At 58.5% G+C, this 13,408-nt stretch overlaps 1 protein-coding gene across 1 annotated transcript in view; it reads right to left on the minus strand.

Annotated features, from left to right (window-relative positions):
• Window positions 1–13,045, minus strand: part of ESPNL (espin like) — a 32,366-nt gene extending 19,321 nt beyond the window's left edge. Inside the window, exons 1-4 of the mRNA XM_039469758.2 lie at window positions 12,637–13,045; window positions 11,191–11,381; window positions 5,800–5,986; window positions 2,797–2,979 (exon numbers count right to left, since the gene is read on the minus strand). Coding sequence (XP_039325692.2) covers window positions 2,797–2,979; window positions 5,800–5,986; window positions 11,191–11,381; window positions 12,637–12,930 — 855 coding nt within the window. The 5' untranslated portion in view covers window positions 12,931–13,045. The remainder of the gene's footprint in view (window positions 1–2,796; window positions 2,980–5,799; window positions 5,987–11,190; window positions 11,382–12,636) is intronic.
• Window positions 13,046–13,408: the final 363 nt, after the last annotated feature.

Below are 13,408 nucleotides of genomic sequence, written 5' to 3' on the forward strand. Positions count from 1 at the left end.
AATTAGTAATTAAAAACCTTCCCTCAAAGAAACAGCCAGATCCAGAGGATTTCATTAGTGAATTCCACAAAACCTTAAAAGAAACAAATAAGTCTAATGTAACCAAAATGTCTCAAAATATAGAAAAAGAGGAAACACTCCTAATTCTTGGCATATTTTGATACCAAAATCTAGCAAGGCTCGAACGAAAAAAGGACATTCCTGCCAATTTTACTCAAGAATTGAGGCCAAAAATCCTTAACAAAATGTTAGCAAATTGAATTCGGTTACATTTAAAAGAAATAATATGTCATGTTGAACTTATTCCAGGAATGCAAGGTTGGTGTAACATTTTAAACGAATCAGGGTAGATTCGGGTATTCTACTGCTGGATATACACAGCCAAAAGATTTGAAGGCTGGATCTCAGAGATACTCGCACACCCATGTTCATAGTAGCATCATTCACTACAGTCAAAAGGCAGAAGAACCCAAATGTCAATTAACAGATAAACTGAGAAAGAAAACGTGATATACACATACAATAGAATATTATTTAGCCATAAAAGGAAGGAAATTCTGACACATTACAATACGGGTGGACCTTGAGGATATTATGCTGAGTGAACTAAGCCAGAGACAAACGGATAATATTGTACAATTCCACTTATATGAGGTATCCTAAGTCATCAAGTTCATAAAAAACAGAACATAGAATGTTGGTTGCCAGGGGCTAGGAGAAAAGGGAGATGGAGAATTGCTGTTTAATGGCCACAGAGTCTTAGTTCTGCAAAATGAAAAAGTTATGGAGATTCGCCTGCACAGCGACGTGAACAGACTCAATGCTGCTGAACTATACACTCGAAAATATCTAAGATGGTAAATTTTATGTTATGTATTTTAAAATCACAATTTAAAAATTTTAAAGAATAATCAGGGCTGGGCATCGTGGCTCATGCCTGTAATCCTAGCACTTTGGGAGCCTGGGGCGGGTGGATCACAAGCTCAGGAGATCAAGACCATCCTGGCTAACACAGTGAAACCCAGTCTCAAACAAAGATAAAAAAAAAAAAAAATAGCTAGGCGTGGTGGACTGTGCCTGTAGTCCCAGCTACTTGGGAGGCTGAGGCAGGAGAATCCCTTGAACCCGGGAGGCGGAGGTTGCAGTGAGCCTAGATCATGCCACTGCACCCCAGCCTGCGTGACAGAGCAAGACTCTGTCTCAAAAACAAACAAGCAAACAACAAAAAAAAGCTGGGCGCAGTGGCTCACGCCTGTAATCCCAGCACTTTGGGAGGCTGAGCTGGGAAGACTGCTTGAACCCAGAAGCTTGAGGCCTGCCTGGGCAGCACAGTGAGACTCCCATCTCCACAGAGTTTAAAAAAAAAAAATTAGCCAGGCATGGCTAGGAATTTGAGGTTGCAAATGGTGATGACACGCTGTTGTGTGTTTTGACACCCACAGTAAGAAATTTAAAAGGGAAGAAGTCTCTGCTTTGAGGTTGAGTGATTTTCTTTTTCACAGAGGGAAGGTGAAGAGCCTGGGGACTCGGCTGGTTATTAAGCTTCTGGGGCTCCTATCGAATATTTCATTTGAAAGAAGATTTTGCTGCTTTAAAGAAGTTCAAAAGCCACTGGCCTGGGGCCACTTACCCCCTTCTGAGCCCAGGTCTCCTGGGGGCCCGCCTGAGCCACTCAGCTGGAGCAGAGCTCCTCCTGCCACCAGCTACCTGTTGGAGACACGCCTCCCAGGCCTGCGGTTCACCCCCTCTCCCACCGCTTCATGTATCTACCTAGGTGGGGGACAGAGACTGGGGACACAGCTGGGGTGTGAGCTGTGCAGAGCTGAGCGGAGGGGCGGGGAGGGGGTTGGTGAGCGCTGCTGGGAGCAGGGACTGGGTTTCCTCCGCATTCCGCCAAAGGCTCCGCTCCCGATGGCTCTGCTGCTGCGCCCTGCGTGACTGTTTCAGTGGCACCGCTGAGACTGGGTGACCCGGGGCCCCAGGAAGACCTTGGGCTTCAGCTGGGAGCAGCTGTCTGGACTTCCACTTACAATCCCCCCAGGGTAGCCTCGCGGAGGCCTGGAGCTCGCGTGTCCTGGCTCCAGACTGCGCACCCGAGCCAGGGAGGCTCTGGAAGAACACGGGGAACCAGGAGGCTTCATGGAGGTGAGTGGACGCGACACTGCTCGGGACTGGATGGGACTGGGGAGCAGTGAACTGTGTGTGTTCCCTGAGAGGGGGCCTTGCCTTTAGATGAGGTCGACATCGCGTGGGCACCTGTGCAGGGCCAACGGCCTATGGCTGCACCCACCCTCCAAGGCTGAGTGTGGTTCTGATGCTGAACATTCGAACACCGCTTCTGCATGTCCTGTTCTTGAGCCTGGGCCCTGCGAGCCCCCAAGATTTCTCTGGATAATAGCAAAAGGGCTGGCATCACATGCCTGGCACAGCTCTGCTTGCAGGCGGCTCACGGCAGCGGGTCCGTCCCCAAGGGCTGTCCTGAGAAGACTGCCACTAAGACCAACTGTCCCCAAGGGCTATCCTGTCACCAAGACCAAACTCTGACCAGACAGCAGGGAGTTACTGTGCGAAGGAAGGAGGGTGGCGAGTAGGACGAGAGCACAGAGCTTGGATCTTGCCACTTGACCCCGGGCTCTTGACCTTGGCCAAGTGACTTTGCCACTCCGAGCCTCAGTTTACCCATCTGTAAAAGGGGGGTCATTGCTCCTACAGAGGTGCTGTGAGGGTCAGTGACACAGCACTGGGCATGGCTGGCACTTGTGACTGCTCACCCTGTCTCCATCACGTCCACCTTACCTCCATCTGCCCGTTCTCTGCTGCGTCGTGGAGGGGGGTCCCACCCCAGGAGTCTCTCAGGACAGGGGTGCCCATCAGCAGAAGTCGGTCTACAATGGGCGTGTGGCCACCTCGGGCTGCAAAATGCAGGGCCGTGGCCCCCTCGCTGTCCCGTGCTGTGAGTCCAATGTCGGTGAATGTGACCTGGGGAAGGAGGCGTGGAGGGAGCAGTCGCCCTCTGAGGGAGGGGGCACACAGAGGGGCAGAAGTGCAAGCAGACTCTGGCTGTGCCTCTCAGGGCACAGGGCACAGGGTACAACCTCAGGAAACCTCGGACAGGGCTGGCTCAGCACGTGCGTCCCCATCACCCTGGGGCAGCTGGACCTCCGGGGTCCAGGTGGGGGTGAAGTGAGCGCAGTGGCTTTATTTGGAGACGCCATGGTCCCCGATCTTAAAGCAAATAGCGCAGTAAATGAAATGCCTAGAGCACAGTCAGCAAGTGTTTGCTCGGAAGGAGGGAGAGAAGGAAAGAAGGAAGGAAGCGGGGGAGGGAGGAAGGGACTTCCTTTGGCCCGAGGGTGGCACTGCCTTGCTGGGCATTTGCACTCAGCCTCTTTGCTGGAGCAGCAGGTCTGGCACCTCCCTCCAGGGCCTGGGTTTGAGCCAGGCAGTGAGGTTTGGGACCCCGAACTGCCTGCCACTGGCCACCGCTGGAGTGACTTGAGGCCAGCCCACCTCTGGGGCCTCATCTGCCCTCTAGGGCCCTGTGCTCTGGTCCACAGCACCAGCCAGGTGACAGTCCCTCACACTGACTCGCTGACACCTGTGCAGCTGGGACAGCCACGGGGCCCGGGCCTGCCAGTGGGATGGGGGCTTCTAGGACAGCCTGCTTCCCTGGGAGAGGGTCATGATGTGCCGGCCCTCCGCCTCCGCCTCCTTCCTGCCTTGAATGTGCCTGCTTTCCCCACGGGGAGGCTGCGAGAACAGCAGAGAGGTCACAGCGCTGCCACGTCTGTGAGTGCCTCCCAGCGCGGCCCAGGGCGCTTCTGACTGATCAGCACTCAGAAGGGTCTGTTGGGAAAGCACTAGGAGCTGGAAACACCCAGAGCCAGGGCTGCCTCAGGGTTCCTCCACATCTGGAGTAGCCTCTGGCCCTGAGACCCCAAGGCCTGGCTGCTTCTCCCCAGGATGAGCCGCTCCTGCCTCTGCACGGTCCCAGGAGCTCCGTGGACACCCTGCTGCCTGCCTCCTGGGCCCCCAGCGGTGAGCTGACCCTGTGTATGCAGCCCCCGCTCACCCCAGGGGCCCGGAGCCCAGGCACAGGAGCCACGGGTAGTTTGGGAAGCTGAGATCTGGAGTGAATGGGTCAGACCTGCTGGATCGGGAGGGGAAGACAGCCCGGGTGGGACCCGGGGCCCGAGAGCTTCCTTCGGGAGAGGCCCCTCCGGCAGGAGGAGCTGGAAAGGCGTTGTGGGGTTGGGGAGGTGCACTCACAGGCGGGGCACCGGGAGGGGCTGCAGTCACCACTAAGGGAGACTGGAGGCCAATTAAGGTGGCTTTGGGCCACAGTGGGCAGGCAGGTACCATCCCGAGGACCCTGGGGCCACGGGGAGCAGGCCAGCGCCAGCCCAAGCGTCCGGAGGCATGGTGAGCAGGCGGGACCATCCCAAGGGCCTCAAGGCCGTGGTAAGCAGCGGGTGCCATCCTGAGGGGCCAGGGACCTCTGTTCCTTCACTTGCTCATTGGTTCAGTAAACATCACCTGAGCCTGACCGCATGGCAGGTGTGGGGAAGGCAGCAGGTGGCGAAGTCCTGCACCCACGGGGCTCCTGGCACTTAGACCCTGGTAGGTGGAAACCACTACCAAGGCCAGGAGTCAGACATGCCGTGTGTCCCGGGCTGGTGCTTGGGGGGAGGAAGGCAGGAGTGAGGGTGATCTGGACAGGCGGCTCCCCTGGGAAACCAGCTGGGCAGGGAAGTTCCCAGGGGTACTGGGGGAGCTGTGTGCCAGGCACAAGTATAGCACACGCAGAGGCCCAGGGGCAGGGCCAGCCTGGTTCGCAGGAGAACGAACTGCAGCTGAGAGGGTGGGAGCTGGGGAGACAGGAAGCCCCAGGCGAGCGTGGGCGGTCTGGGCGGGGACAGCTCTCCCTTCTCAGAGAGCCTCCATGACCTTCACTCAGCAACCACAGTCACCTTCCAATACGCCAGTCAGATCCTGCCGCTCCTGGCTCAGAGCCTTCCATGGCTCCCCAGGACCCTCAGGAAAGAGCCCCAGTCCCCCCAGCGCCGCTGCCTGCCTTTCCTGCCCACCCCCAGGCCCCGAGGGCCAGGCTCTCCCGGCCTCTGAATGAGCTGTGCCCTCCTCAGGAAGTGGCTTTGGGCTCCGCCCCTTGTCCAGCCACCTCCTGCCCATCCTCAGCTCTGCCCCCAAGTCCCCTCCTCAGGGCGGGCCTCTCCTGCTCTCAAGCTCCACGGGTCTCTGGCAGCCAGGCAGAGCACCACACACCCCACCTACTCTGCTTTTCTGCTGTAGAGGCAGGAAGTCCCCAGCCCATCCTTGAAGGCACCTCCCCAACCTCAGCCACTCTGCTCTGGGGTCTCAGGTCTTCCTTCCCCAAAGAGACCAGAAGCAGAGAAAGGTGGGGACTGGCCCAGGGATCTGGGGTGGCAGGGCCTGAACAAGCAGCGGGAGGCACTGCCAGTGTGGGCGCAGACTGAGCACCTGGGCCACCACCAACTGTGAGCGTGCCCGGGAGGCCCACCAGGACTTCCAGGGTGATGGGGGCCAGGAGAGCCCCAGGGGAGCCGAGGCAGAGTGCGCTACAGGGGGTCAAAACTTTGAGGCCCAGCCTGGCTGGGTGTGCGGGGTCTCGGGAGCCATGGGCCAGCTCTCCGGATGCCCGCACAGCCCTGTATGTCCCCATTCCCTCTGACGCCACCCCCCCACCCCAGGATCCAGGCTCTGCTTGCCGCAGGCCCACACTCCCTGGACGTCCCCGTCCCACCTCTGGCACCTACTTACCAGCCAGACGACGAGAGAGTAGTGGCCGCGGGCAGCGGCAGCATGCAGGGCGCTCATGCCATCAAGAGCTCGAAGGTGCACGTCAGCGCCACAGTCCTTCACCAGGAACTGCGCCAGGTGCAGGTGGCCCTCCTGGCAGGCCAGGTAGAGAGGGGAGGCGCCACTGTGCGTCCGCCTGTTCACGCCACTGCAGGGAAGGGAGCGTTTGGAGGGCCAGTCCCTGCTCGTGGCTGAGCCCAGCACTCACTGCGTGGATGTCACCGCGACCCGTGTCCCTGCCCGTGACAGCCGAGTTCCCCATGTTCTTTCCAGCTGCTGCTGGGGGGTCTCCTCCCCCAGGCAGCTGGGTAACCCCACTGCCCTATCCTTCTGTCCTTTTCTGGGGATCCTGGGTCCAGGTCAGAAACATGCATCTTCTTAGATCTGGGGGGTCACAGTCTTGGCTTCCAGGTTCTCAGCTGTCCTGGTGGAAGCTCAGGATTGACCCCCGATTCCTGTGCCCTGTGGCAGGCAGTGCCGGGTGCCTGGTGGCTATGGTGACCAGCAGTGAGCTCAGGGCTGCACTGACTGGGCTGGGGTCACAGCAGCGGCGTGGAGGCAGGGCCGGCGTCACTGGGGAGCGCCAACTCTCCGGGCTCGTGCCTGCTGTCCCGCCAAGCCTGCTGACCATGACACCTGTCCCAGATCCTCCACCTCCCAGCCCTTCTCCTCTCAGGAGGGGAGGCTGGGGAGTCATGAGGGATCTCATGAGCACCCCCACACCTGTTCCCCATTTCCAATGGATGAATCTGAGCAACTTGGGGTCCACCCCAGAGGAGAGTCCAGAGGCCTCAGCTGGCAGAGGGTAGACTGAGGCTGGGAGCTGATTTGCCCAGGGGCCTGCACCTGGGTTTGAACCCCGCTTCCCTCGCAAAGTCCCTGCCGGTGCTTGTCCCCTAGCAGCCTCTCCCCGCTTCTCACAAGGGAAAAACGGGACCCTGGTGGCTGTTCCCTGGACTCGGACCACACAGGGATCATCCCCTGCACCTGTAGAGCCCAGGCGTCCACTCCTCATGGGATGTGCCCTAAAGGGCTGCCAGCATGTCATGGTGGCCTTCTCAGGGGAGGGTCCGTGCTTTCTCCAGACTCTGCCAGGCATCCTTGACTGTGTCCGGGTTGGAACAGGCAGGTGTCCAGCGCAGTGGTTGGGAGCAGGCTGTGATGCAGCCAGTGGGTCAGGGGGCACTGGAGAGGGCATGGTCTGGCCAGGGGCAGCCACTTCTTGGCTGCTGCTCAGTGCCAAGTGGCAACTAGGCCGGGGGCACAGGACTATCCCATTTGTGTGTGTGATGTGTGTGGTGTGTGTGCAGTGTGTGTCTTTGGGGTGTGTGTGCTGTGTGGTGTGTGTAGTGGGTGTGTTTGGTGTGTGTGTGCTGTGTGGTGTGTGTATTGTGTGTGTGGTGTGTGTGGTGTATATGTGATGTGGTGTGTGTGATGTATGTGTGGTGTGGGTGTGTGATGTGTGTGTGATGTGTGTGTGTGTTGTATGTGTGGTGTGTGTGTGACATGTGTGGGGGTGAATAACGTGTGGTGTGTGTGGTGTGCATGATGTGTGTGGTGTGGGTTGTATGTGGTGTGTGATGTGTATGTGATGTATGTGTGGTGTATGTGTGGTGTGTGGTGTGTATGTGGTGTATGGTGTGTGGTGTGCGTGGTGTGCTGTGTGTAGTGCGTGTGTGGTGTATGTGATGCAGTGTGTGTGTTGTGTGTGTTGTGTGATGAGGTCTGTGTAGCGTGTGGTGTGTGTGATGTGGTGTGTGTGTGATGGGTGTGTGGTGTGTGGTGTGATGGGTGTGATGTATGTGTGATGTGGTGTGTGTGCGTGGTGTGCCATGTGTGTAGTGTGTGTGGTGTATGTGATGCAGTGTGTGTTGTGTGTGGTGTGTGATGAGGTCTGTGTAGCGTGTGGTGTGTGTGTGATGTGGTGCGTGTGATGTGTGTGTGGTGTGTGCGGGGGTGTGCATGGTGTGTGTGGTGTGTGTGTGGTGTGTTGGTACTGTGTGGTGTATGATGTGTGTGGTGTATGTGGTGTGTGTGTGATGTGTGGTGTGTGTGATGTGTGTGTGGTGTACGTGTGGGGTGTGGGGTGTGTGTGGTGTGTGTGATTTGTGCATGTGTGGTGTATGTGGTGTGTGTGGTGTATGTAGTGTGCGTGTGATGTGTGTGTGATGTGGTGTGGTGTGTGTGGTGTGCGTGTGGGGTGTGTGTGGGGTGTGATGTGTGATGTGGTTGTGTGGTATATGTGTGTGTGATGTGATGTGTGTGTGGTGTGTGCGGGGGGGTGTGCATGGTGTGTGGTGATGTGTGTGTGGTGTGTTGGTGTGTGTGGTGTATGATGTGTGTGGTGTGTGTGGTGTATGTGGTGTGTGTGTGGTGTATGTGGTGTGTGTATGGTGTGTGTGTGATGTGGTGTGGTGTGTGTGATGTGGTGTGTGTGGTGTGCATGTGGGGTGTGTGTGGTGTGATGTGTGGTGTGTGTGTGGTGTGTCGGTGGTGTGGTGTGATGTGTGCGGTGTGTGTGATGTGGTTGTGTGGTGTATGTGTGTGTGATGTGGTGTGTGTGGTGTGTCCGGGGGTTGTGCATGGTGTGTGTGGTGTGTGATGTGTGTGTGGTGTGTTGGTGGTGTGTGTGGTGTATGATGTGTCTGGTGTGATGTGGTGTGTGTGTGGTGTGTGTGATGTGGTGTGTGTGGTGTACGTGTGGGGTGTGTGTAGTGTGTGTGTGGTGTGTCGGTGGTGTGTGTGGTGTGATGTGTGTGGTGTGTGTGATGTGATTGTGTGGTGTATGTGTGTGTGTGATGTGGTGTGTGTGGTGTGTCTGGGGGTTGTGCATGGTGTGTGGTGTGTGATGTGTGTGTGGTGTGTCGGTAGTGTGTGTGGAGTATGATGTGTGTGGTGTGTGTGATGTGTGTGTGTGGTGTATGCAGTGTGTGTGTGTGGTGTATGCGGTGTGTGTGTGATGTGGTGTGGTGTGTGTGTGATGTGGTGTGTGTGATGTGTGTGTGGTGTGTGTGTGATGTGGTGTGGTGTGTGTGATGTGTGTGTGGTGTGTGTGTGATGTGGTGTGGTGTGTGTGATGTGTGTGTGGTGTGTGTGTGATGTGTGTGTGGTGTGTGTGTGATGTGGTGTGGTGTGTGTGTGTGATATGGTGTGTGTGTGATGTGTGTGTGGTGTGTGTGTGATGTGGTGTGGTGTGTGTGTGTGATATGGTGTGTGTGTGATGTGGTGTGGTGTGTGTGATGTGATGTGTGTGTGTGATGTGATGTGGTGTGTGTGATGTGTGTGTGGTGTGTGTGTGATGTGGTGTGGTGTGTGTGATGTGTGTGTGGTGTGTGTGTGATGTGGTGTGGTGTGTGTGTGATATGGTGTGTGTGTGTGTGTGTGTGATGTGGTGTGGTGTGTGTGGTGTGTGATGTGGTGTGGTGTGTGTGATGTGTGTGTGGTGTGTGTGTGATGTGTGTGTGGTGTGTGTGTGATGTGGTGTGGTGTGTGTGATGTGTGTGTGGTGTGTGTGTGGTGTGTGTGTGTGATGTGGTGTGGTGTGTGTGTGTGATATGGTGTGTATGTGTGTGATGTGGTGTGGTGTGTGTGATGTGTGTGTGGTGTGTGTGATGTGTGTGTGGTGTGTGATGTGGTGTGGTGTGTGTGATGTGTGTGTGGTGTGTGATGTGGTGTGGTGTGTGTGATGTGTGTGTGGTGTGTGTGGTGTGTGTGTGTGTGATGTGGTGTGGTGTGTGTGTGTGATATGGTGTGTATGTGTGTGATGTGGTGTGGTGTGTGTGATGTGTGTGTGGTGTGTGTGATGTGTGTGTGGTGTGTGATGTGGTGTGGTGTGTGTGATGTGTGTGTGGTGTGTGATGTGGTGTGGTGTGTGTGATGTGTGTGTGGTGTGTGTGGTGTGTGTGTGTGTGATGTGGTGTGGTGTGTGTGTGTGATATGGTGTGTATGTGTGTGATGTGGTGTGGTGTGTGTGATGTGTGTGTGGTGTGTGTGATGTGTGTGTGGTGTGTGATGTGGTGTGGTGTGTGTGATGTGTGCGTGTGTGGTGTGCGTGTGGTGTGTGTGTGCTTACATATTAACATGAAGTCTCCCGGTTTTCTTTTTTTAAGGCAGGGTCTTGCTCTGTCACCCAGGCTGGAGCGCATTGGCACAATCTCAGCTCACTGTAACCTCCGCCTCCCAGACTCAAGTGATCCTCTCGCCTCAGCCTCCTGAGTAGCTGGGACTACAGGCACTCACCACCATGCCAGGCTAATTTTAAATAAATGTCTTGTAGAGCTGGGGGTCTCACTATGTTGTCCAGGCTGGTCTTGAACCCCTGGGCTCAAGCAGTTCTCCTGCCCAGCCTCCCAAAATGCTCGGATTACAGCCATGAGCCACTGCGCCCGGCCCGTCTCCCGGTTTTCAATGGTGGGGACGTCTCTAAAAGCCGTGTGGGTCTGAGAGACACTGTGGCCAGCCAAGCCTGGGGGTGGTGTGGACACTCCGGGGAAAAGGCACAGAAGCGAATCTCAAAGGCCTTTGCCAAGTGGCCCAGGACGGGCACACCTGGGAATGAGAACCCGATTCACGAGCCAGCTGGTAGGGCCTGTCCTGCAACTAAAGGGGTGTCGGGGAGTGGGGCCGAAATGAGATGCTCCCTTGAAAGGAGAAGAGCTGTGGTCAGAGGTAGGTGGGTCCCTGGGGGACACGCAGCCAAGACAGCAGGAGGCAGAGGGCCTGTTCCTGTGACAACAGTGACCTCTTCTGTGCACGTGAGGACTGGAGGGCGTCCAGGTGGGAGGGAAGCCCTCTACCTCACTGGCCGTCCTGACCCTGGTCCTTGCTGCTCGCCCATCCACCAACTCCAGCAGGGGACAAAGGGCCCTGAAGACGATGATGCCCACGTCCGGCTCAAGGGGTCCCAGTACAGGGACAGAGCAGTGCAGAGGCAACTCCAGCCTCCATGTCCCCAAGGCTACTAGACTGTCCCCACTCCTGTCAGGCATTGGGAGGGTGCCCTCCCAGGTTGCTGCCCACGTCCCCAGCTGTTTCAGGTCCCGAGATGCCCCCAGGCGGGACTGGAGCTGCCCCGGGCATCACAGCCACATCTTCCGTGTTCTCACCACCCCCAGCCATTCTCTAAGCTGAAGCGCTGTCCCGTGTCCCCTCGGGCACATGGCACGGCCCAGCCTGTGGGTAGAGGCCTCACTGCCCTCGGCTCCTGCCAGCTCGCCCCCACTGTGACAGTGTGCCTGCCTGCAGGACTCACCGCAAAGGCCACCAGCCTGTCCTCTCGGCCCCACTCAGTGAAGCCTCCCCTTGGCCAGCTGGCCCCAGGCTACCCCCCAGGCAGGGCTCCAGGCTCCTCACCTGCCATGCGCGGCCGTCAGGAGCTTCAGGCAGGTCAGGTCCCCGCTAACGGCAGCGTGGTGCAGGGGCAGGGCCCCCTCCCGGGTCTCCAGTGTGGCCGAGTGGCCCTCGTGGAGCAGCCACTCCACCAGCACTGGGTGTCCAAAGCGGGCGGCCAGGTGCAGCGGGGAGACACCCGAGGCATCTTGGTCCTACCAAGGCCCAGGCAGGTCAGGAACTAGGGGGCAGACCCTGACCCTTCCCTGCCGGGCAGCCCAGGTGGCAGAGCTGCTGCCCAAGGTGGGCCCCGGCGAGGGCTCACACTGTCCGCAACCCAGCGAAGGGCCTTCCAGCTCCTTCCTCCTTCCCTCTCGTCTCTGCCTACAACACGGAGGGAGGCCCTCCCTGCTGGGACTGAGAGGAGGGCCAGGACTCGGGCAGGTCTTGGGCGGTCACCTCCGGCCATCCTGTCCCCAGTGTGAAGAAGGCCCTTTCCCACTCAGCTAGGTGCCCGCAGCCCCCGCCCACTCTGCTTATGGTCAGAAAGGCTTCCCAGGACACCTGCCTCTGGAATGGTCCCCTGTCCCTGTACCCTCCCGCTGGCCACAGAGCCTCAGGGACAGGCAGCATCCCATCACAGGTGTCACAGGTCCGGCAGACCTGGGCCTTCGAGGGTCCTGTGGTCAGAATGGATCGGCAGAGAAGCACAGCTCCCGCCTGCTGTCCTTGAACTTGGCGGAAGGGCTGACCAGAACAGGAGGCTTGGCCAGGACCCTGGGAATGAGAACCCGATTCACGAGCCAGCTGGTAGGGCCTGTCCTGCAACTAAAGGTGCTCTGGAGAGCTAGGTGGGGGGACCTTCCACTCCCTTGTCTCAGCAGGTCCCGCTGCCCCCACCCCAACTCTAACCTAGGGGCAGCGTCCTAAGGCCGGTCAGGCTTGCTCACCGTCCTCCTGAGAGCTCCACAGGGTTGAGTGACAGCTTTGAGGCCCTCGCCTGCCCGAAGGGCACTGGGCAGGCAGGAGAGGGGAGGGGGCCCCAGGAGAAAGGCTCTGGACAAGATGGCCACCACCAGCGGGCCCCCGCTCCCATCCCCCGGGGCCGGACTCCCAGCTCGAAAGCCCGAAGTCCCACAGTGCTGCTCTAAGGATTCTTCTCTAGACCCTTTGGGGAGCAGCCCCGTGGGCCAGGCCTGAGGAGAGACAGGTGTCCTGACCTCGGCAAGACGCCCCACTGGCAACGAAGCACTCATGGCAGAGGAGGTGATAAGAACATTTTGAGGTGGTGGCCTTGGCACTCAAGGCCTTGCGCTTCGGAAGCATGGAACGGGGACTGAGTCCCCAAGAGAAACAAAAGGCCAGGGCTACGGAGGCCAGGGGCCAGTGCTCTGAGCCTCCTTGCCGCATGCCTCCCTGGTTCCATGCCAGCCAGGTTTGTGGAGGCCAGGCTGCCCCGTCCCCGCTCACCTGCAGACCACAGCCTCCCTCTCGGACCAGCCAGCACAGCTCAGCCAGGCTGCCTGTGGCGGCGGCATCATGCGCTGGGGTGGCGCCGTTGTGGGCCCGCTGGTTGCCAGGCAGCTGGGCCCGCTGCACCAGAAACTTGACGCAGTCCAGGTGGCCAGCCCGGGTGGCGTGGTGAACCAGGCCAGCCCCCAGAGCATCAGTGATGCCCGGGCCCAGGGCGCCAGCCTCCAGCAGCCGCTCCAGTGCCGCCACATCCCCGTCCTTGGCGGCCACAAGTGCCTGCTGCTCCTCCATCCTCTGGCTTGGGCTCTCGGCGGTGACTCACGCACAGGCCGGGGCTTCCTGTTTCAGACGCGGATGAAGCTTGCCGGCTCTGGTTACCTGATAGTCGCCACAGGGCAGATGGGAGGCGGCGGGGCAGGGTGGGGGGGACAGGCCTTGGGGACCTGCCCAAGCCACTCCCACAGTGTGAGAGCGCCAGGTGCCTGGAGCTGGGAGGATGGAGTGCAGGGCACAGGGGAAGGCCTGGACCGGGACAGGCCAGGGCTGGGCATGGCCAGCAGAGAAAGCAGGACGGCATCAGGGCCACCCGGACCTGTCCAGATGGCTGGAACCCACCTCTTCATCTGTGGAGCGAGGGCTGAGGACACGTGCCACCAAGCTTCTCACAGGAGTCCTGAGTGGCCTGGGAGCCAGTTCCCCCAATCCTCATAGAAGCGCAGACCCCCAGCCGCCACCAGCGTGTCTGAAGGGTGCCCAGTAGGCCTATGTT

The sequence above is a fragment of the Saimiri boliviensis genome, chromosome 5 (genome assembly GCF_048565385.1).
Source record: "Saimiri boliviensis isolate mSaiBol1 chromosome 5, mSaiBol1.pri, whole genome shotgun sequence".
Lineage (NCBI taxonomy): Eukaryota > Metazoa > Chordata > Mammalia > Primates > Cebidae > Saimiri > Saimiri boliviensis.